The following is a 21,319-nucleotide window of genomic DNA, read 5'->3' on the forward strand; positions in this document are numbered from 1 at the left end:
CCGGCTCCATGCTCCCTCGTCGCAAGTGACGAGGGAGCATGGAGCCGGCTTCCTGCTACCGGAAGTATCGGGCTAGGCATTGGAGCATTTGGGCAAGTACGAGTACTCGCCCAAATACTTGGCATCGATACCGATACTAGTATCAGTATCGGTGCATCCCTAGTAATTTCAATGACTACAAAAATGCTCTTATAGGACAAGGAGCTGGCAAGAGGGCGGGTCTTTGGCCAGAAGTCAGACCAATGATGTGCATGAAATTAAATCTCAGGCAGGGAGAACTCTGTTCACCTCAACAGCAAATACGTACTTCTGGGTATGTTAAAGCATATGACATGCTGTCCTTCCTCTTACATGACAGCATTTGCACATGTCGATCAGTCACTCGGACAGCAATGTAACATGAAGGCAGGGAGAGAGACCTCAGCACTGTGTAAACTCCAAGTCACAACCTGGAGGCTTCACAGGAACGAAATGATGGATTTCTAATAGAGGACCTCTGTACCAACCGTATGAAAAAAAAAAATAGATGTTAAAGGGTCCGTTGGTCCTCATGAAAAGTGTGTAATGTAAATAAGTTGATGTTTAACCTCCTACAGTCTCGTTGTCCGCGGCTTTGTTCTCCTTGTAGGGTTTTTCCAAGCTGCCTCTAGTTGGCCAGTACACAGTACGCAAACAGCCGTACAACAATCTGAAACACAAGTTCCCCTGGCTGTCAGAGGCCGGCCTGCGACTGCTCAACTTCCTCTTTATGTATGACCCAAAAAAGAGGTAGGCGGATAAGACAATGGAAGGTTTTTCTTTTAATTGCTATAGCTTATAGTACTGAGCTCTGTTATCTCTCTTGTACCTTGGCAGAGCCACAGCCGAGGACAGTCTGGCCAGCTCCTACTTCAAGGAAAAGCCTCTACGTAAGTCAAAGTATACAGTATTTTTAGGGAGTGAATACTTCTGCTGCCACGTTCAACTTAAACTAATTTTTTTTTTTTATCCAGTTTTGAAAATAAGTCATAGGAGCTGATTGGCTCATTGGGGCAACATTACATTTTACCTTTTAGCACACTTTTCTACGTAAGACCCCCCCAGGGCACTGCTCTATAGAAGTAACACTACCTGTTGTAATAACGTCTTGTTTTTTTTGTTTTTTATTAAGCTTGTGAGCCGCAACTGATGCCGACGTTCCCGCATCACCGCAACAAGAGAGTGAGCGGCTACGGGGCGGAGGGCCACACTAAACGCTGCAAGCAGTGAAACGTCATACTCGTGTTGTCTTCTGTCTGCGAATAAGAGTGGAGCCGTAATGTTTTCCAGTGCTGCTAGCTGGCTCCTGCTCTGCAGTGTGAATGATGTCCAGAAAATGGCTCTGCAATAAGAGTAGAGGATGGTGGAACTTGGACTTCTATGCCGTCTGTGATTGGGCAGCCTAAGAAGCCAAGTATGAGGACTGACAATAAGGTTTCCTCTGGATGTCTCGAGTCCTTGTGGTCCTCCTCTGATAAGGACTAGGTTATGACACCATGTTTCTACCCTTTGATAATAAGACTGGAAATTTGCAGGCTTCAAAAAAGGGCCCGGGAGCGTTTCTGATGGCCACCAAGGGCCCTGCGACAAACTACCACACTCTGTCGAGCTTTACACTGGCTTTATGTTGCAGAATTTGGGTTGCACCTCTTCTGCTATTGACTTTGATTTCCCCATTACGTGTGGATGTGGGAGGCCCAGGCATTGGACCCCCCTGCTTCTTTGGCCTCCAGTGTTCATTAGGAATTAGCTAAAGAATGGCATTTCCTATACTTGTGCCTCATGTATATCAGGGTGGAGTGTCCTCCAATGCCAGCCTCAGCCCATCTGGAAGAATAATGAAGGCACTCTGCAGTCCTAACCAGCGAATTCATGAAATCTAGCCTGACTCATGCTGAAAATTCACTTTGGCAGCTACTGGCTATTGCAGAGATGGTCAGATGTGGATAAAGTGTGACATGAAACTTCCATAATGTCAAAGGAGTCTATTTATTTAAATGCTACAGTTAAGGGGTCTCAGAGGAGCCAGGTGGACTTGGAGGACCACAACGGGGGATCGGGAGGGGGGAGCTAAGCGACGCAAGGGGCAAACCTCACTATAGGAAAACTCTGCCTCTATCCTGCTCATAGTCCTGTTACCTAGAGACGAAGGCATTGCATTATGGGTTGCAGAGGAAGGGGTTTGCTAAAGCTACGATTTGACCTAATTGAACACGAGTGCCTAGTTTCGGAGACTCTTGAAAAATAAAGGAGAATATATCAAAAGAAAAGTGTTTGTAGTGTACGCTCTGAACACATTAGGTCTCTTGACCGTGTTTTTGCCACTGATAATTGCATTTAATTGGTCCCAGGGCACACATTGGGGATCTATTACACATGCATGTCTTGGTTCTTGCTGTTCACTGACTCAGAATCTCTCCCATTGTCTGACATAAGGTATGGCAGGTTATGACTTGCTAAAGGAGTCACGGGGATCTGCAGTAGTTAAGGTGTATTGTAATCCTGGATGTTGGAAACCACATTCACTTCCCTTTGCTCCAAGGTCACCATTCTAACAAGCGTTATGTATTTTCTGCGGGCTGAACAAAGAAAATATAACAGATTCCTCCCATCACGCTTATGAGTGTTGATCGAGGAATCCCCTGCTGTTTCTATTGGCTGTCCGAATGGACCCTGCAGCTGATTTGGCTGTAAGCTCCGTTTGGCCAAGACTTTTCCAGGCGGCTCTTTTGATGAGCTGATCAAGGGATGCCGGACAAAAGGGTGCTGACAGCGGCACCGTGTGCGAATTGTATGTATGTCTGGCCTACTTTAGCCTGGGTGTAGGTGACTTGAATTTCAGCCATTCAGCCCACGAGAGAGAGAGGAAATCACTTGACATCTGCACTGTGTGGATGGAGGAATCTTCACTGCTGGCTAATGTACTCTGCAAGTGGCACCTTCCATGCAGATTAGTAGATTTTTAAATTGTCTTTTGTAGGGCCACCCACGGGACTAGAATTGCAGCCAGTCTACCATTTATCAGCTGACACTCAAGCTGCCTATGCCCAGCTTTAATCACTGAGGAGAAGAAGAATCCATACAACAGTGAGCAGAAAAGCTCTCCTCTCCCAGGAATGTGAATATACAGAATTCCCCTGACTGACCTCCAGACAGGTATAAAATACACAAATTGATGCCGCTCTGCATTCATTCATTGTTACATCGAACTAGTGTAAGTACTGGAATTAATCTTGGTATCTGACTTATGCAATCCCCTGTATAGCAACATTCAGAATGGGTGAGGAAATGCAGAACTGGAAGTTCAACAGGTAACTTGCATGCAACTTCCTGTTGTGTCTTTGGGAAAGAATGTGAAGGGGAATTTCCCCAATGGTACAAAGACCACCAAAAAAATCTACTGGCAGAGGGGTTTGTTTGTTTTTACCATTTACCTTTCTCTAGCTACCACAAAAAAAAAAGCTTGAGGCTGTCTTTACACCTTTGCATTGTTCCTGGATGTGCTTTCCATATAAGTGAATGAAAATGTGTATGAATGCAACCCGACCTCCTGATGGACATCAATGCATCGCTGGTGTTGCCGCACATGTAATATAAAGTGCATTTCAATGTGCGTTCCTTCTGCTTTATTTGTTTAGATTGATTTCAATGGTGTGGGAAAACGCACAGGCCCTTAGTCCTGTCACGCAACAAAATGCTAAAGACAAGGAATCTCATTAATTTCTATGGCCTCTGGTCACACCTGAGTGTTTTGTCGCAAGCAGAAAAATGCCCGTCACTGGAAAAAGTACATGAGGTACCGCTTGCCAGATTACAGCTCTTTTAGGTCCCGTAGACTTAAGTAGGACATTTTGTGCGATGAAACGCACGTTTCCAGGCTTTTCTTATCGAAGTCTATGGGACCCAATAGGGCTGTAATCTGCCAAAAAGAAATTCATGGACTTTTTCCAGCGACAGGAGTTTTTCTGCTTGCGACAATACACTCGGGTGTGACCAGGGGCCATAGAAATGAATGGGATTCCTTGTCTTGAGTGCTTTTGTCACGCTTACTTTTGAGCAACAAAACACTAAGAGGGTTATTCACAAAGCTGCCGAGTGAATAACCCGAAGTGAAGTGAGCTAAACGCTGTTCGGCTATTCACTTCAGACTTGTACAACCGATTTCAGCCGTACATCGGCTGCATGTTCGGCTGAGCCGAAGTGCAGAAGGACTTCGACACAGCCGATCCAACATCTGGATCGGCTGAGCCGAAGCTCCGGCAGCTCACTCGCTGCCATTCATATAGGGGCCGAACAGCAGAGTGTGACTAGCCGAAAGCCACCGAGCGGCATTCAGCTCGGCTATTCTGCTCTAAACCCTTTGGCCGGTAGAACAGGTACCTCATGCACTGCTACTGTGTATTTAGCTTTAAGTTACCTAGTTAACCTGTAAACTAAAGCTAACACACGCTGGTAATAGTATTGCTATTGTAGTGTTGCAATTTCCTATTGTGCAACCTTCCACACTCAAAGATTGTTCCACTGGAGCTGGCTGCGTCTCCCAGTATAAAATAAGCTATGATTAAACTACAAATCCCATTATGGGAGTTGTAGCTGTCAGAGACTTGCAGAGCATCACGAGACTTGCAGTTGCACAATAGTGGGGGTGCCGAGGTCGCCTACCCCTGACATGAAATACCAAAGCAGGAAAAGCATGCTTACATCACATCCCACGGAAGTGGAGCAAATAATCTGAGCTTTACAAAATACAATAGATAGTATGTATGAGGCCGAGCTTTAAACCATTTACTCCCATGTCACCCAACATGCCATTTGTATAGAATCCTGAGAATAAGGCGCTGCATGTATTAATTCCACACAAATATTTAATAACATGAAAAAACACGTACTCAAAAAAAAAGCTGTGTGAGCCGGTCATGTAAAGCTCTTATTGTGTCGCATGTATTTGAGAAAACCTGTACCAAGAGAAAAAGAGAGCGCCAGATAGCAATATGCTACTGAAAATGCATAGTGCAAAAGCAGAGCAAGAGCCGGTGTTCTGTCAAAATGGCCAACTCGTCCACACCTCCAACTCGTTACGTCCGGTGACTTGCCAGTGGATTTTGACGAGATGTTGCTGGTGCGCGTGTGCCAGCCAACGTGGTCAGAATCCTCGTTGAGTTCTCCAAAACCCGTCAGTGCACCTGCAATCGGATGGGTACGCAGGCGCAGTAATGCCAATTGGAGAACTTCATACTGCTCTTGGGTGGCGCACTGACGGGTTGGAAAGGTAGGCAAGGATTGTAAAGCCGTGCAGGCGCACTGACGGGATTTGGAGTACTCGAGGATTCCAACACAGCCGCGGCTGGCGCACACGCATATTCTAAATCTACTGGCAAATCACCAGACGTGACGTAATGGGTTGGAGATCTCAATGAGTTGGCCATTTCGACAGAAGACCGATCATCTGACCTTAGCATAAAGTGGACCTGAACTCAAGAGTCAAGATTTGCCATATTATAGAGAACATCTACAGGGCTAGCCAAACAAATGGCAAACGCACTCATGGATTTGTTACCAGCTTTACAGCAAGGAGCACATGGAAGGGCTTTAAACAGTAACAGCAAAAAGTTTCCCAACACACTCACCAGCCAGCATGCAAAAAAACTTGTCTCACCACTAAGGTTAAAAGCAGATGTTTCGATAGACGTCTTCTGCAGAAAATGTGAAAGCCGCACAGCCGCGCCAAGGCACCTCTATATAGTGCGATCCTAACTCTAAATTATGAGAGTCTCCATCTTGGAGCACATGGGGCAAAAGATAAAATTGGGTGCAGGTTTGTCAGGAGGAAGCCCAACCTCCCTTAAAGGCACAGGGACGCACAAAGGGAGGTTAGGCGTCCTCCTGACAAACCTGCACCCAATTTTATCTTTTGCCCCATGTGCTCCAAGATGGAGACTCTCATAGTTTAGAGTTAGGACTTCACTATATAGAGGTGCCTTGGCGCGGCTGTGCGCCTTTCACATTTTCTGCAGAAGACGTGTATCCAAACCTCTGTTTTTTAACCTTAGTGGTGAGAAGTTTTTTTGCATGCTGGCTGGTGAGTGTGTTGGGAAACTTTTTGCATCTACAGGGCTATTCACTAAAGGGTGAAGGGTTTGGAGGAGGGAGTAGAAGGGAACAATCTAGGACAACATAACTGGTTGGGAAACATTCTCCAATTCAGCTCACTTCCCAGTCCAGCTATGTTGTCCTACATTGTTCTCTTCTCCGGCCTTCTCCAAACTCTTCACCCTTTTGTGGCGGAAAAGTTCATTATGCTTTATGAGTACTGTAAACATCATGTTGTCTTGTATTCCTCCTGAAAAATGGCAGCAACTGTACCAGATACTCTGAATGAGTCTAAACACAAGTAAAGGCCGAGTACATTCAAATGCAGGAACATGATCTGGGAAGTATAAAGTATATTTGTTCCCCAAGGCATTTCTCCATCCCCTAAACACAGAAGGCTCGTGTGAATGAGGGCTAGTGGCACTATTAAATGGAGTCGTCGCTTTCGGCAAGAAGACGGTAATCCCCTCTGTTCTAGGTGCAGATTACTCCCATCTAGATTCCTGACAGTCTGCTGTCACCCACGGGTAAGAAAGAAGCTCTCAGGTTGCTCCTTGGCTTTCAATGGGTTCTTGAGATGAAGCTGCACTGCATAGAGAACGGCGGCAGTTCCCATTTATCTGTCCCGATATGTTCCCTCATGCGACAAAAAACAGAATCAAATGTTTGCATATGAATGAGAACAGAATGAGCAGGGGGTAAGCAACTCTGGCGCTCCAGCTGTTGTGGAACTTCTAAGTCCCATGTGGCACTGCAGGACTCTGACAGCCGCAGGCATGACTCCTAGAGGCAGAGATCTGATGGGATTTGGAGTTTTACCCCAGCTGGAGTGCCAAGGTTGCCTACCCCTGACTTAGAGGGTTACACTTCACTGCCCCTATCCACAGCTCTGTCTATACACAGCTGGGTCAGGTCCATTAAGCTCCGCCGTAACCATAGCTGCTGGTCTTTCTCCAGCATGATCATTTTGGCGCTGTGCTTCTTGCTGCGGCACTGCTCCAGCCCCTTGCAGTTTATGTAATGAAGTTCCCTGCACTCAGAGCAGCGGTAATGCGGCAACTGCCCAGGCTGTAAGCAGATGTGCAACTGGTATTTCTTGCCCTCTTCCTCCATCACGGCTTCCCGCTTCTTCAGCGGAGTCAGCTGGGTGACCGGGTGCCCCAAATTCTTGCACTTTGGCAGCACTGGACAGGACGAGCTGTGGAAAAGGCGACACTCGGCACAACACTGCTCCAACGAATTATCCGCGTACACGCAGTCATGCATGTCAAATTCAACCTGTTTCCGTAACCCGTGACTGGCGTCCTCTCCACGTGGGAGAAGATCCTGTGTCTCGGTTCTTTCCCTACATTTCCCGTTCCGGTGCTGATCCCAGGTTTCGTGGCAAAGGTCACAGAACTTGGGCCTGTATAACTCGCTGTCTCCATTAAAGGCGCCGCTTTTGCAAGCTTCCAGGGTGGGAGGAGACTTGGGAACTTGGTCGGCTTCCTGGATCAGCTTCTGTAGTCTCTCCATACATGCAGCTTCTCCTCTCCAGGTCTTCCTCTCCTGGATGAGATCGGCTCCGTTCACCGACGCAGGTCCCGAGCATTGGACGATGTCAGTCAGTATGCGACACTCCAACTGAGCAGCCAGGAAGCCCAGGGCCGCCATACTCAGCGCGTGTTCTGAAGGCAGGACCTGCAGACACAGGCAAGTCCCACCTTCCTGCGGCTCGTACCCTAATTTGCCGAGAGCCAGAAAAATTCCATCTTGAGAGAGCGCCGGCTCCAATATGTGTACGTAATGGCCAGAGTAGGTCTGTAGGGAGACAAAGCAGGTTTAATGTTCTGCTGGCATATGGATCACTTACATGGATGTAAAGCTATTTTTTAGTATCTGATTATTCTTTGCTGCCTGTGTCCTGCATCGGGGATTTCCCTTCACTTCCTGTCCTAGAGCCGTAACAGGTATGGAGAGGAGTGCTCCCCAAAGTGAGGGGAATGAGGCGAGGCGAAAATCACTCAGCCTCATAGTTCTAGCCGACGTGTGACAATGAAACTGTCACAGGTCGGCTCAATAGATCGGGAAGCGAGCGAACACATACCGGCGTTCGCTCACCTCTCTATCCTGTCCCTGCAGAGAGCCGTGACTGTCACTCACCTATCCCTGCGGGGAGCGGTGTATGGACAGCCTTGATTGGAAGATTTGTCCCCATCAGAAGATTTCCCTCATCTCCGGCATTCATGACAACTCAAAAATGTTGGATTTCCTAACGCTTCTGGCTCGGTAATGGTGTCACCAGGACAAATAGAGGGATAAATCTCCCCAGCGGAGACACAGACAACAATTAAAACTTGGCATGGAGCCCCAAGCCGGGTGTCACCCAGAGCGTAGAAGGGGTGACAGTCCGCCGTAAAGTCAACGCGTGTGTGCGATGACGTAATTGCGCATGCGCGGTCATCTTATTAACGCATGCCATCTTGGTGATGGATACCGGCAGAGAGAGGAGGGGATGTTCACTCGGCGGGATGAGGTATGCCGCCGGGTCCCCTCCTCTCTCCTAAAACTGCTGGGCTGTCGGTCCATGACCGAGTGCCCGACTTTTCATAGGGGGTGACACCAAAATGACTGCCACCCCTCCAATGGTGGCACCCGGGTGCGGGCCGCACCCCCCACACCCCATTGTGACGCCACTGATAAGATCTAATCCTGCTCTAGTCTGTCCAAAATTAAGAAAAATACTTTTGGCTCTACATACACTTGAAATGCACACTCCTGCCAGTGGTTTACCCTGCAGTCATCTCCTGCCCTCACCCACCTCGCTATTAATAATCGGATATGAACTAGAATTGGCCATACACTTTAATATGTTTCCTGTGTGGCTGAACAAAAAAGAAAATCAGTCGATTCCCCCATTCAGGCTAAAGAGTGCGGATGGAGGAATTTTCCCTGCTGGCTATTGTACCCTGATAGCCGGTGCCCACTGCTGTCAGAATACCCAAACACTGACTGCAGCTGATTGGATGCAACGATTTTCAAATGTTGCATCTGCTCCTTTAATCAAACAAGTTCCCCAAGTGATCCCCAATACAGGACCGCCCAGTAGGTTGGCTCTTGGGAGGAGTTATGCAAATATTAAAATGCCTTTATGGCTGGGTGTCAGTCTGGAGGAGTGGGTGTCCCCTAGGTAATGTCTATATGTGACGCTGAGCCTCCAGGATGGAAAGAACTAAAATCCAATTAAAGTGGCGGGTCAGGGACAGTGAGGCTGGGGAGGAAAGCGCTAGACAATGCTGGACGTCCTCCAGCCAGGGAATGAGGCGGGCTCTATCTGACTTGCTGCAGCTTCTATTGCACATGGTGAGAAGCTCGCAGTGTGCAGTGATATCAGAGGAAGCCATTCCAGTCCAGGAGAGGAGCCGCTACAACTGTGCAAGACTGAAGGGAAGGTCGGAGTTCAGATATAACATGTTACATTACCTGGGGCTGCTGTTTAATATTTTGTCAGAGCCTGCACTAAAAAATGCCTGAAGCTGATCGTCTTTAATATACTGAACAAGAACAAATCAGGTACAGGTTAGATTGTAAATGAAGGCTGAACTCCAGGCAGATAGAAAAACACACATTCATGTAGATCTGTATTCATAAATTCAATTCATTTTTTCTAAACGTTAAACAGTGTAAGTACCTCTCGTTTGACCTGATATCAGCCTCTTGCTATCTCCTGTACAGCAGACTCAGACTGAGAGAGGGAATAGCAGCACAAGGAGAAAGTTGGTTGAGCTGCAGCTCTCATGTACTAATTAGGGACATGCTGATAGGAGGAAAGCAGAGTGACACAGAAATGAGCTCATCATTCTGCTGCTTCTCCTTCACTGTCCAGTCACAGGCTCGGGGAGGGAAAAGACAAAGACCTGGTGGTGGACCGGTCCTTTAAAAAGCTGTCCCATGTGTACAATGGTGGCTCAGAAAGTTGCTGTTTAAATGGATCTTTCCAGAAGCCCCTTTATCTTACCACGCGCGCACACACATTACAAAGTGATTGTACAATGTCTTTTAGAACTACCAACCACTACGTAGTGTAAGCACCGGCATGATTGAATACAACTCGATTGAGCAGGTTAGGTAGGTCCTCATATTACATCGTTTTGGTAACTCTAGAGTTGACAGTACAATGATTGTACAGTCAGTGGCGTCACAAGGGGGGTGCAGCCCACACCCGGGTGACACCAAAATGACTCAGAGTCATTTTGGTGTCAGGCACTCAGTCATGGGCCGAGCGCCCAACAGTTTCGGGAGAGAGTAGGGGAGCCGGCATCATACCTTATCCCGCCGGGTGACTGTCTCCTCCTTTCTCTGCCGGCATCCATCACCAAGATGGCCGCCGGTACGTATCAATAAGCTCGCCGCGCATGTGCGATGATGCCTTCGTGCGCGGTGACGTCACGGCGGGGTGTCACCCGGTAACCGCTCCGGGTGACACCCGGCCTCGGGATGCCACTGTGTACAGTCACATTGTATCGTGTATGGTGACCCGGAGGCCCCAGTCAGGAACGCTGATCTGAATAGTCCTTTGGGGATCTCACTCACCTTAATAGTGTGAAACTCTTTTCTCCAAGGAGTAAAATAAAGATGAAGGGCAGCCAGCTCCAGAGTCTGGAAGGCATCGGCCATACGATTCAGGGTGGAGAGTAGATCTGACTGGTCCTGGAGGCCACTGGCGACCAAGGAGAAGACATCATTGTGGAAAGCATGGTGCAGGTCGGGCTCTTCCAGGATACTTCCCCTCACCTTGTCAATCAGCTTGGCGTTTGTACATGAAGCTCTATCGCCCTGAGGTGAGATACTGAGCAGCCAGCTCCGGTACTGAGCCAGCAGGGAGTCCACACTCATCCTGGGGAAAGACAATGGACACAGCAGATTGTTAGGCCTGTAACCAATGATATGTCAACACAAGACAATTCCAGAGCAGTGACATCCTGTGCGGAGTATCTGAAGTTCTGGAAGGTCATCGGAGGAAGATAACAGGAGTATACGATCTAAAGACGGCTGGTGATAGAATGCACATACGTGGAAACAAACCTGGACAGAAATGAAAGCACGAGCGCCAGGAAATGCAATATTATACACGCAAGAGGCAATATTTACCTTTGTCTGCTCTCATCTGTCACCTTCAGCCGGGAGAAAAACACACCGAGATCCACATAGATTCTAGGAGTAGGGAAGCAATGATATGAAGTGACACCCCCTCCCCCCTGAAATGCACGCCCACAGCTCAGGTCATGAGCGTGCACGTCATCCACGCTACCAGCGTGTGCATGTAAATGTGTTCCTTCCCCTCACCACCCATGAGATCACACGGGCCCCTGTCGGTCATGGAGGGCCCGGCTCAGCTCATGTCTGTCGTCTCCAGCACCACTACATGCAATGTATGTGAGCGATGACAATATCGGACTTGGACTGCCATGAACTCCGGCGCTTGTGTGCCCCCCCCGTGCCCTATGAAACATTAGGAAATATATATTTGCATATCTGTGCGGAACTATGAGGAAGTAGTAATAGGAGCTGCACTTCTGTCTTCCATGTTGTCAGTACATCTGACACACAAACACAGCACACGCATCCTACACACACCTACACACAGAATCATGCATCCTACACACAGAAACATACATTCTATAGACACACAGAAACATGCATCCTACACACAGAAACATACATTCTATAGACACACAGAAACATGCATCCTACACACAGAAACATACATTCTATAGACACACAGAAACATGCATCCTACACACAGAAACATGCATTCTATAGCCACACAGAATCATGCATCCTACACACACATCCTACACACAGAAACATGCATGTTACACACACATCCTACACACAGAAACATGCATCCTACAGACATACATACACACAGAAACATGCATCCTACACACATACATACACACAGAAACATGCATCCTGCAGACACACATTCTACATGTGACAAAAACGCAGCAAAGAAGCTCACCTACACAGGAACATGCATCCTACAGACATACATACACACAGAAACATGCATCCTACACACATACATACACACAGAAACATGCATCCTGCAGACACACATTCTACATACACATCCTACACACAGAAACATGCATCCTACACATACACACATTCTACATACACATCCTACACTCAGAAACATGCATCCTACACACAGAAACATGCATCCTACACACAAACATGCATCCTACACACACACACATGCATCCTACATACACATCCTACATGCATATACACACATCTCTGTGTCTCCTGATTGTCAGTGCTCCAGATGACCTGCTCTCTGTGTCTCCTGAGTGTCAGTGCTCCAGATGACCTGCTCTCTGTGTCTCCTGAGTGTCAGTGCTCCGGATGGACTGCTCTCTGTGTCTCCCGAGTGTCAGTGCTCCGGATGACCTCCTGTGTCTCAGGTACAGGTGTGAATGGGACATAATACACACACACTAATAAACACCCCCCACATGAAATAAAAGAAAGAGCCCCCCTCACCTGCTTCCATTTTGTTGCATGGAGGAGGCACATTTCCTGGTGGTTCGGTGGTGGATTAGTACTGTCTGTACCATTGGCTGGTGCAGAGTGCAGACCGTACTAATCCACTTTTGGCCGGCGCTCAGTGAAGGATGTCAGATCACCATCCGAAGGGAGCTGAATGTCGGCAATGCGAAGAGATGGTGTAGCTGTTCCCCCAAGTCAGGTATGCGCCCCATTACTGCGTTCCTGACTTGACAGCCAGCTGCGGGCCACACAGTACCGGTTTGCGATACTTTGATCCCCCTGCACTAAAGGGCTGCTGGATTAGTGCAAAACATTTCATCCCCTCTAATGTGGGAGACGTGCAATATGCAGGGAATAGACTCCTTTCCCTGCTACACTTATACCTGGCATCTAAAGAGTTGCTGCACGGTGTAGAGGTCTCTATCCCGGGTGACTTGGGATGTCAGAAGAAGCTTACCGAGTAAGGCTCTGTTCACACCTAGGCGTATCGAATATGCACGTTTGGCGCGCGCGTTTTTACCGCGAGTCGCGGTAAAAAATCGCGCGACAGTGTTTCCGAGGGCTATTTGGCTGTATCCCAATGGAAACGCGTGACAAAAACGCAGCAAAGAAGCTCATGTACCTTTTCAGGCGTAGGCCGTTTTGTAGCGCGTTCAGACGGGCTGAAATACGGCAAGGTGTGAACCATACCCATAGAAAACAATGGGATTTTCATGTTTGAGCGTTTTGTAGAGCGTTGAACGCGCTACAAAACGTACAGGTGTGAACCAGGCCTTAGATGACCATTGGAGCCCACAAACACTCGGCTGGCTTACTTCAACCTGTAGACTTCAGTAGAAAGATGGGAAATGTATTGCCGAGTTTTTCTTTTTAGAATCTGCTGATCCCGGATTGCCATGTTTGTTCTTCGAGATAACCACTGAGTGATTTACTTAAACGGAGCAAGTATGGGGGTCAGGTACCCTACAATAAATGCCCGGTCCAGGTAAAATGGTAAAACCAAAAGACCAACATGAAGGCAAAGGAGTGCTAACAACACCAACATCAATGTCCGTCTACCAGCTCAGGTTTACCTCAGAGTCTTTTCTCCGACATACTTTCTATTCATGGCAGGCTGTAGCATGAAGATGTTATAGACTGGAGTACTCTATGTTTGCGGCATATTCTCCAGCCAATTCTGTGAGCCACCACAGGTAAGGTCCCACACTTTGCTAAGCCATATGTTATTAATCAGAGAGCAGATACAAGTACAACAATGGCAGCAGATATACCTGGGCAGAAGCCATTCGTATGGCATTCCTGCCACTAGATAGAGCCAATGAGCAAAGTAAATTCCTATGCTACTCAGCTCCATTCATTGATGGTAATGTCGCGCGAACAGCATTAATCCAGCTATACACCCAGCAGAATGTTTATACGTTAGTCTCTTGGGGCTTATTGGGGTAGCAAAGTCTTGACAGTCTCCTACCTCCACACTATAAACTATGTGCAGCCAACAACTGACCGAGAGTTAGCCGCCGGGACACACAGAGTAATCTTGCAGTCCAAGGTGGGAGTCTCCCGAGTTGACTCACTTGCTAACCAACTATTAGATCTGAAATGGTCCCTATGGATTTCCAATTATAGATCCACTTTTAAAGAGACCTGAACACACATGAATATAGAAAAATCACCGTTTTATTATTTTCAGCCTTAAAATAATAATCATTGGACAAAATAAAAATTTCAAGTATCAGAGAACAAAAGGTGAACTGTCTATCTGCCCAGTGCGCATTGTAAGGCTGAGACCACACAGGTCCTCAAGCAAAGCGTTCCATTCACAATGCGGCGTGTTGAATCCCTCATTCTGTGCACCCTTTCCTCCAATATACCGTCCACTCTGGGAGGACAATAAAGGATGGGCTGAAGTGGCCACTTTAAACAGTTCACAAAATGTGTTGACCCTCCACGGGATCTTTTACTCTTATATTATTTTTGACAGCAGCACACAGACCGTGTACAGCCTCTGACACATATATGATGGATCCAGGTCCATGCACCATTGGCGTCTAGCTGGTGAGGGTGCACAGCTCCTGCGTCTTTATAGACTTAAAGGACAATATAGACTTAGAGAATTACGAGGCGAGTGATTTTCACTCAGCCTCATTATCTGAGCCGACCTGTGACAATGAGACTGTCGCAGGTCGGCTCAGTAGATCGGGAAGTGAGCGAACACATACCGGCGCTCACTCACTTCTCGATCCTGTGCCGGCAGAGAGCCGTGACAGGGGAGGGACTGGTTTCCCCCCTCCCCTATCTGATCCTCCAGCGCTGACTGGCGGAACGGACCGGGGAGGGGGCGGGTACAGCTGGCTCTGCCTCTAGATAGGCAGAGCCAGCTGTCACTCACGCAGCTGGGCGGATCCAGACATAATTGTCGGGATCCGATCCGGCTGCGGAGTCTCAGTATACTGTAGCTCGCGGTATACTGAGCTCTGGGTGACAGAAGGACGCTAGTTTGTGTCCTCCCGTTACCCTTAGGAGAACTATGGGGAATAGCCCTGACCCCGTAGTTCTCCTTTAAATAAACTGCCCGCACGCTTCTTCCCAACGCATGAAAATGCATCCCTTCACACTGTATGGGGCAACACGCTCCATGTGAATGAGGCATAAAGCTGGCCATACACTGGTAGATTGTGGTTCGAACAGTCATACAAAAAAATACTGTCAGAACATTCGATAATGCCATCAGAGACATGACAAATGTCACTTGAAATGTTTTTTTTTTTTTATAAATTCTTTATTTGGATTTTTTCACAGTTTTATACAATTTGTACAATACAGAGTGTAGTATAGTGCCCATGAATAAAAGAATGAGCCATGTACAAAATAGCAACAAGTATGCCAACAAACATAACATCACAACATATAAAGTGGTTTCATCAGGTAGGTAGTAACCCTGAGCATTAAGGACTGGGGTAGAGGGCACCCGGGTTCTCTCGCGGTGAAGGACCCCTGGGGCGCCCCCCGCCAGGGTATTAGTAGTTAGGGTCACGGTAGCTGAGAACCCAGGTTTCGGTGAAACGGTATCCCACGATCGTTGATAAAGCATGGTGAGGTTTTACTACACTAATGGACAGGGTTACCGTAGGAAGGCGGGTGTGCCATGTGAGCTATCTGCCTGTGAGGGTCGTTTAAGGTAGGAGGGTAGGAGGACTGGGGGTCAGAGGCAGAGGGCGGGATCCTTTGGGTATGACCGTGATGTAGGCCCTAAGGGAGTCGGGCGGTGGGGTGTGGGCGTCAAGAATGGAGTTAAGTGCGTTTAAGAAAGGAGAGGTAAGTAGTGGTAGGAAGCGCTTGTAGTACGTTAAGGAGTAGCCGTCTGGGCCAGGGGCTTTGCCAGTCTGGGTGAGTTTGATTGCGGACTCCAGCTCTGTCGCTGAGATCGGGGTTTCCAGCAGTGAGGTAACCTCTGGGTCAAGCTTCGGAATGCCCGAGTTCTGGATATATTGGGCAATGCGGGCCTGGGGGATCTGGATGTCCTGCGGCATTGCGGGTTCCGTTAAATTGTAAAGGTCTCTGTAGTAGTCCGCAAAGGCCTCCGCTATTTCCGCCGGTAGGGAGAGTTTGGTACCCTTGGGCGAAGTGACCGAGGGAACATACGTCCGAGCGTGTTGTTTGCGCAGTGCCAATACAGGGGATGTGATCCAGTTGGAAGTGCGTCTCCTGAAGGAATGCAACGTCTGCCCTCTGGTGGTGAAGTTCATCTAGGATCATTCTCCTTTTTTCAGGGACGTTTAGGCCCTTTACATTGGAGGAGAGGATTTTGAGGGTTGCCATGTTCCGGTTGTAGGGGAGGCGGGGAAGAGCGGGTGGGGGCTAGGTGAGGGGATACAATAGTAACTTGTGTAGCGGGTGGGTAGGGGGGAGGAGGTACCCTAGCGGGGAGGGGATAGGAGGGAGGTAAGTAGGAGTTGTATCTTTGGGGGAAGGGTCGTATAAGGAGGATCAAAATCTACATGGGGCTGGACAACCAGCCAAACGGATCACCGTCTATTCCAAGCAAGGCTGGAGCTAGTGGTGGTCACAAACCTACTGGGGGGTAGTAGGTAGTCTATGGCAGTGCAGGAGAAGACAATAACGTTATAGGTTAGAACAATTTCAAACATAACAATGAGCCGCCGCATCAGGATTAAACTAAAACAAAAAAAAGTAACCACAATTCAAACTGTATAAGAGGTTGCAATAACACATATCCTAGAGCGAATTCGTGTCTGCGGTCAGTCCCTTTCGTATGCAGGCGCGGGAGGGAGTCCCCAGGGATACCCGGGTCACCCCGCCCCCTCCGCAGCCGACAATGATTCAGTACCCCTACACCACTCGCCTCCTACAGGTCGAGCCGCGCAGGCAGTCCTGGAGTGCCCCCACGAACATCCCCAGGCGCCGCCTCCAGCAGCTCCAGGGGATGCAGGGTATAACAAGAAAACCATAACATCAGTGGCATCAGCAAGGTGATATGGAAACAACGACGCGGGCCCAGTGCTATGCTGGCGGCTTAGGTCGTCCAGGGCCCTCCCCGTCCACATCCCGACGGGAGGGGATCGAACCGCCCAGACTAAGGTCCAAGCCGTCGGTCCCCCCCCCGTACGGGAGGCAGACGCGGTGCAACACTCGGGTAAAACTAGTGAGACTTTCGATGTGTGGTAGTTCGTGTGGATACATCACCCGGGGCTGCATGAAGGTCAGTCAATGAGTTCATATCGGAGGGGCACTGCACTCCAGGCATGTACACGGGTCCAATGCGGAGTCGAGATGAATGCAGGTAGTTGGGAAACATGGTCATCAGGAGAGCAGCGACGAGCGGTCAGCCGCAGTGAGAGGCACTCACAGTTCTCTGGATGTAGTGTCCCATCCGTCAGCACGGGGCTCCACGTCTGTACCCAGGGGCGTCGGAATCCGTGGTCGCGGTCTCGTGCCTGAGGGTTCCCGACGTCGGCTGCGTTGAGGCATGGAGCGAGGCATCTCGGGCAGGTCAGGTTGGAGCCAGTTAGGAATGTCCACCAAGGCGGTCTCCAGGAAAGAGAACAGGGCTGGGAGTTGGTCCGGGTTGCGGAGTATAAACGACTCCCCATTCTTGCGGACGCTCAAGCAGAATGGGTAACCCCATGAGTATAGCGCTCCGGCTCCCGGATCACAGTAAGCAGTGGTTGTAGTATGCGACGCATCTGCAAGGTGCGTCTGGACAGATCAGGCAGGAGGGTGATATCTGTGCCTTCAAAGGGAGTCGGTCCTTTGCGCCAAGCTTGATGCAGGATATGTTCCTTGATCGTGTAGTGGTGTACGCGGCAGAGGACGTCTCTGGGACGGGTGTCTCTATCCGGTCGTGGTCCTCCCACTCGATGGACCCGGTCAAGTTCCAGGGGGGTGTCAGGTGGTTTATCCATCGTGGCATTAAGGATGTGGGACACCACCGCCCTGAGGTCTGCCGCAACCGTGGTTTCGGGTAGGCCGCGCAGTTTGATGTTATTGCGGCGGGAACGGTTTTCTAGATCATCGTGGGAAAGCGACATAGAGGTAAGTCTGGCTTCTTGATGCATGACCTTGGCTTCCAGGGCTGCCAGGCGTTGGTTTGTAGCATCATGGTTATTGTGAAGCGAGGTGACCCTGTCCTCTAATTGGGAAACCGAGGCTGTGATTCCCGCAATGTCCTGTCGCAATGCGGCTTCCATATTGGAGACCAGCACAGCCATGTCCCTCTTAGTGGGTAGGGAGAGGAGTATGGCCGACATCTCACCTGCCGAGAGAGGCGTCCCGGTCTCTGGCTGAGGCATGTGGGCGGCTTGTCCTGCCGGCACATGACCTGCGGCAGTGCCCGGCGTTGGTCTGATGGAAGTGTCCGGGGCACAGTCACGATCTGCCGGTCCGACTAGTGAAGTGAGGTCCGCTGTGACTCGGGTTGCGGACGCGGTGGAAGGCCGCAGTTGTTCCGGCGGCGCCATGCGGTTGGCTGTTGCGGACCGTGTAGAGACAGACGGTGAGGCGAAGAAAGGGTGTAGGTCACCGGAGAGGTTCCCCTGCAGCTTTGCACCTCTTAGACATCGGGCGAGAACGAGTGGCTGATGAGGTATTTGGATGATGCCCGGGTAGCAGCGGAGCTCAAAGGATCAGCGTCTCTACTCCGCCATAGCCAGGCCACGCCCCCCGAAATGTTTGGTTTTAACACTGGATTTTGGAAATGAATGAAGTTTCCCCGAACAAAAACCACATTCACTGTTAGAATTTGGTTTGCTTGAGAGAAAATTTCCATCCTGCTTTTTTTTTTTTTTCATGACTACGGAAGGAAACGATATTAGATTTGACCCCCTTAACTATTAGAAAATCAAACAAATGTTTGGAAAATTTATTTTGCCAAACAAAATTCTACTGAAGTAAAGCCAGCTTTAGATTTAGAACCGACTCCCTCACCGCTCCACTGGCTTGCCAAAGTGATATACACTCCACCGTCAGTTATACGGAAGCATACGACTCTCCTCCGGGAATGAGCTTGGAGCGGTGACTACTTTACAACACACAGGGACCATGGGGAACAAGAGTAGCCCCCCTCCAGAAGGAAGGACAGTGTCAGCACCAATTCAGAGATGATTTGAGGATCTACAGCCGAGTGATATACAAATAAGATACATTTCTGTTAATAAAGTACTTGAATGTATTTTTAGAATTAACTCCTAGGGTTAGCGTCACTTTAACCCTGAACAAGCTATGACCAGACAGACTTGGAGCGTAAATGTGCGTGTGGTTCGTTTGCCACACATAAGCAAAGTGCATGCATCTATTTTAAAAAGTGCACATTTCCCGGCATCAATTGTATACCGAGAAGTACATTTTGATCTGTAGAAGGCACTGAACTTTTGCAGCCAGCCATGAAGTCAGCATAACGCCAGGAACCTCATTTAGTTTGTGGTCAGTCATACTGAAGCAGGGAGTGGACGCAGTGTGGTTGTAGCTTCTCTGCCCCTTTCAATGACGTCAGCTCAATCAGCACCAAGCAACTCAGGATCTCGGCGTTTTTCCGCTGTAGGAGTTCACATGCCGCTTTCATGGTACCTGCAAAGAATAAAACTATCAGTCACATGCATCATTTCTCATCTCAGTGCTGCATCTTTTCCTATTGTGAGGACAGAGCTACGTGTGCTGCCAGTGCAAGCTCCAAGGCATTGATCCTCGTGTCATGGCTCGAATGTGGAAGAGAATAACACGATGGGAGTTCATGTTTTATCACCTCACTGGCTTCCAGGCCATTAGACTCACTGGGCAGTGAAGCCAATAGTATATTTCAACCATGACAGCCCCTATACTTCTATCCTCGCAGGTTCACTTTAAAAGTTGATTAAAAAAAAATATCTGTGTCTGTGACGAGAGGACGCCGGAGCCAGGCGAGTAGCTTCCCGGCCAGCCGTTGTAATTAAAACGGCCGGACGGGAGCTTTACATTCTAGTGACGCCCGATCACCTTGTATTAGCTGCGATTTTCCCCCCATCCCCCGCAGCCGTCACCGAGATGTGGCCGGGACCGCCACGGCTGCTCTGTGACAGGAGATCAAAGGGAGATTGGTACACGATCTCCCTCTGATCTCCTCTCCGGTCCCCGAATGCAGGAAGTGATGTATATTACATTACTTCCGCCATCAGCGTCATTCCCAGCTACAGAAGTTGGGGAGAAGCTGCTGAAGCAGATCTCTGCTTCATCAGCTTCTCTGGGGGTCCGTAGTTGACATTAGGGGTCTTGGAGACCCCTGATGTCTTCATAAAGAGGACCTGTCACGTAAATTGGCTATCACATAGGGAGCTTCTTAGCCCCCTATGTGAATAGCAATAAGGAAAAAAAAAAGGGAGTGATAAAAAAAATGAAAAGCATACAAAAAAAACCAACTTATTTTTTAAAGTCCCCCTGCGCCCCACATACACACGCAAACATGCGTTGGGTGCGCCTACGTGCGATTGCGCCGCACATGTTACATATCACAGGGCCATTAATCACTGATAACACTAAACTGATGAGCGGTAAAAGCGTCGTCTGTGGCCAATTTTTGATTTGTTTGTTGTTTGCAATTTTAAGGCTTGACATGTTTGGTGTCTATGTACCCGAAGTGACCCCGACTTTTATATTTGACCAAAAATATGGGTGAGAATAAATGTCTTTTAACATACCGTAGGGAAAACTTTTTTTTTTTCGAAATTCACGGTACTTTTTTCATTCTATAGTAAAAAATAAACCCCCCTCAGTGTGATTATATACCACCAAAAGAAAGCTCTGTGTGTCCCCAAAAAATGTTAACGTAAATTGCAAGGCTATAGTCCGGTCATGCTGAGTGGTGACATTTTTGGCTGACTGGTGAGACACCCTCAAATTTTTCAAGCCTTGTTGATAAATGTTGAATTAGTGTTTCTTCTTAAAAAGTAATTCCACTTTCCCCGGTCACATTTGGGAAAATGGGATTACCACAACCAATCTGCCCCCCTCTCCCCCCTTCCTGCTGCTCTTACCTGTCGACAATTGCTCCTTCCCCTCCGCGTACCCGGTGTAATATATCCGTACTCCGTACACGGAATTGCAGCCCTGCGGTATGTATTTGAAATGTCACTCGCAAATGGCAAGCACTGACCGCGCTGACCAACAAATGCAGAATACGGATTTT

The 21,319-nt window shown here is 48.6% G+C and overlaps 3 protein-coding genes across 3 annotated transcripts in view; 1 reads left to right on the forward strand and 2 right to left on the reverse strand.

Annotated features, from left to right (window-relative positions):
- The window catches only part of CDK10 (cyclin dependent kinase 10), a 20,064-nt gene extending 18,775 nt beyond the window's left edge, over positions 1-1,289 (forward strand). Inside the window, exons 11-13 of the mRNA XM_018557334.1 lie at positions 629-768; positions 856-908; positions 1,151-1,289. Of these exons, the coding sequence (XP_018412836.1) occupies positions 629-768; positions 856-908; positions 1,151-1,248 (291 nt within the window). The 3' untranslated portion in view covers positions 1,249-1,289. The remainder of the gene's footprint in view (positions 1-628; positions 769-855; positions 909-1,150) is intronic.
- Positions 1,290-6,938: 5,649 nt separating this feature from the next.
- Positions 6,939-12,857, reverse strand: SPATA2L (spermatogenesis associated 2 like). Its single transcript, XM_018557316.1, has 4 exons — positions 12,783-12,857; positions 11,239-11,345; positions 10,681-10,984; positions 6,939-7,908 (listed from the first exon to the last, which is right to left on the reverse strand). Exons 1-4 carry the CDS (start codon positions 12,855-12,857, stop codon positions 6,970-6,972), a joined length of 1,425 nt encoding a protein of 474 aa, XP_018412818.1. The 3' UTR covers positions 6,939-6,969.
- A 6,589-nt stretch (positions 12,858-19,446) lies between these two features.
- The window catches only part of APRT (adenine phosphoribosyltransferase), a 9,583-nt gene continuing 7,710 nt past the window's right edge, over positions 19,447-21,319 (reverse strand). The window contains exon 5 of the mRNA XM_018557343.1: positions 19,447-19,728. Within this exon, the coding sequence (XP_018412845.1) occupies positions 19,586-19,728 (143 nt within the window). The 3' untranslated portion in view covers positions 19,447-19,585. The remainder of the gene's footprint in view (positions 19,729-21,319) is intronic.

Source organism: Nanorana parkeri, unplaced genomic scaffold (assembly GCF_000935625.1).
Source record: "Nanorana parkeri isolate BGI_ZX_2015 unplaced genomic scaffold, ASM93562v1 scaffold280, whole genome shotgun sequence".
NCBI classification, from domain to species: Eukaryota; Metazoa; Chordata; class Amphibia; order Anura; family Dicroglossidae; genus Nanorana; species Nanorana parkeri.

Bases quoted from the DNA above. Each gene is read 5' to 3' on its own strand.
- SPATA2L (XM_018557316.1), bottom strand. From the start codon at position 12,857: ATGGGGCGCATACCTGACTTGGGGGAACAGCTACACCATCTCTTCGCA. The intron at 10,985-11,238 runs GTAAATATTGCC...GTCTTTCCCCAG, and splicing joins ACAGATGAGAGCAGACAAAG to GATGAGTGTGGACTCCCTGC. The intron at 7,909-10,680 runs GTGAGTGAGATC...GTCTCCCTACAG, and splicing joins AAGAGTTTCACACTATTAAG to ACCTACTCTGGCCATTACGT.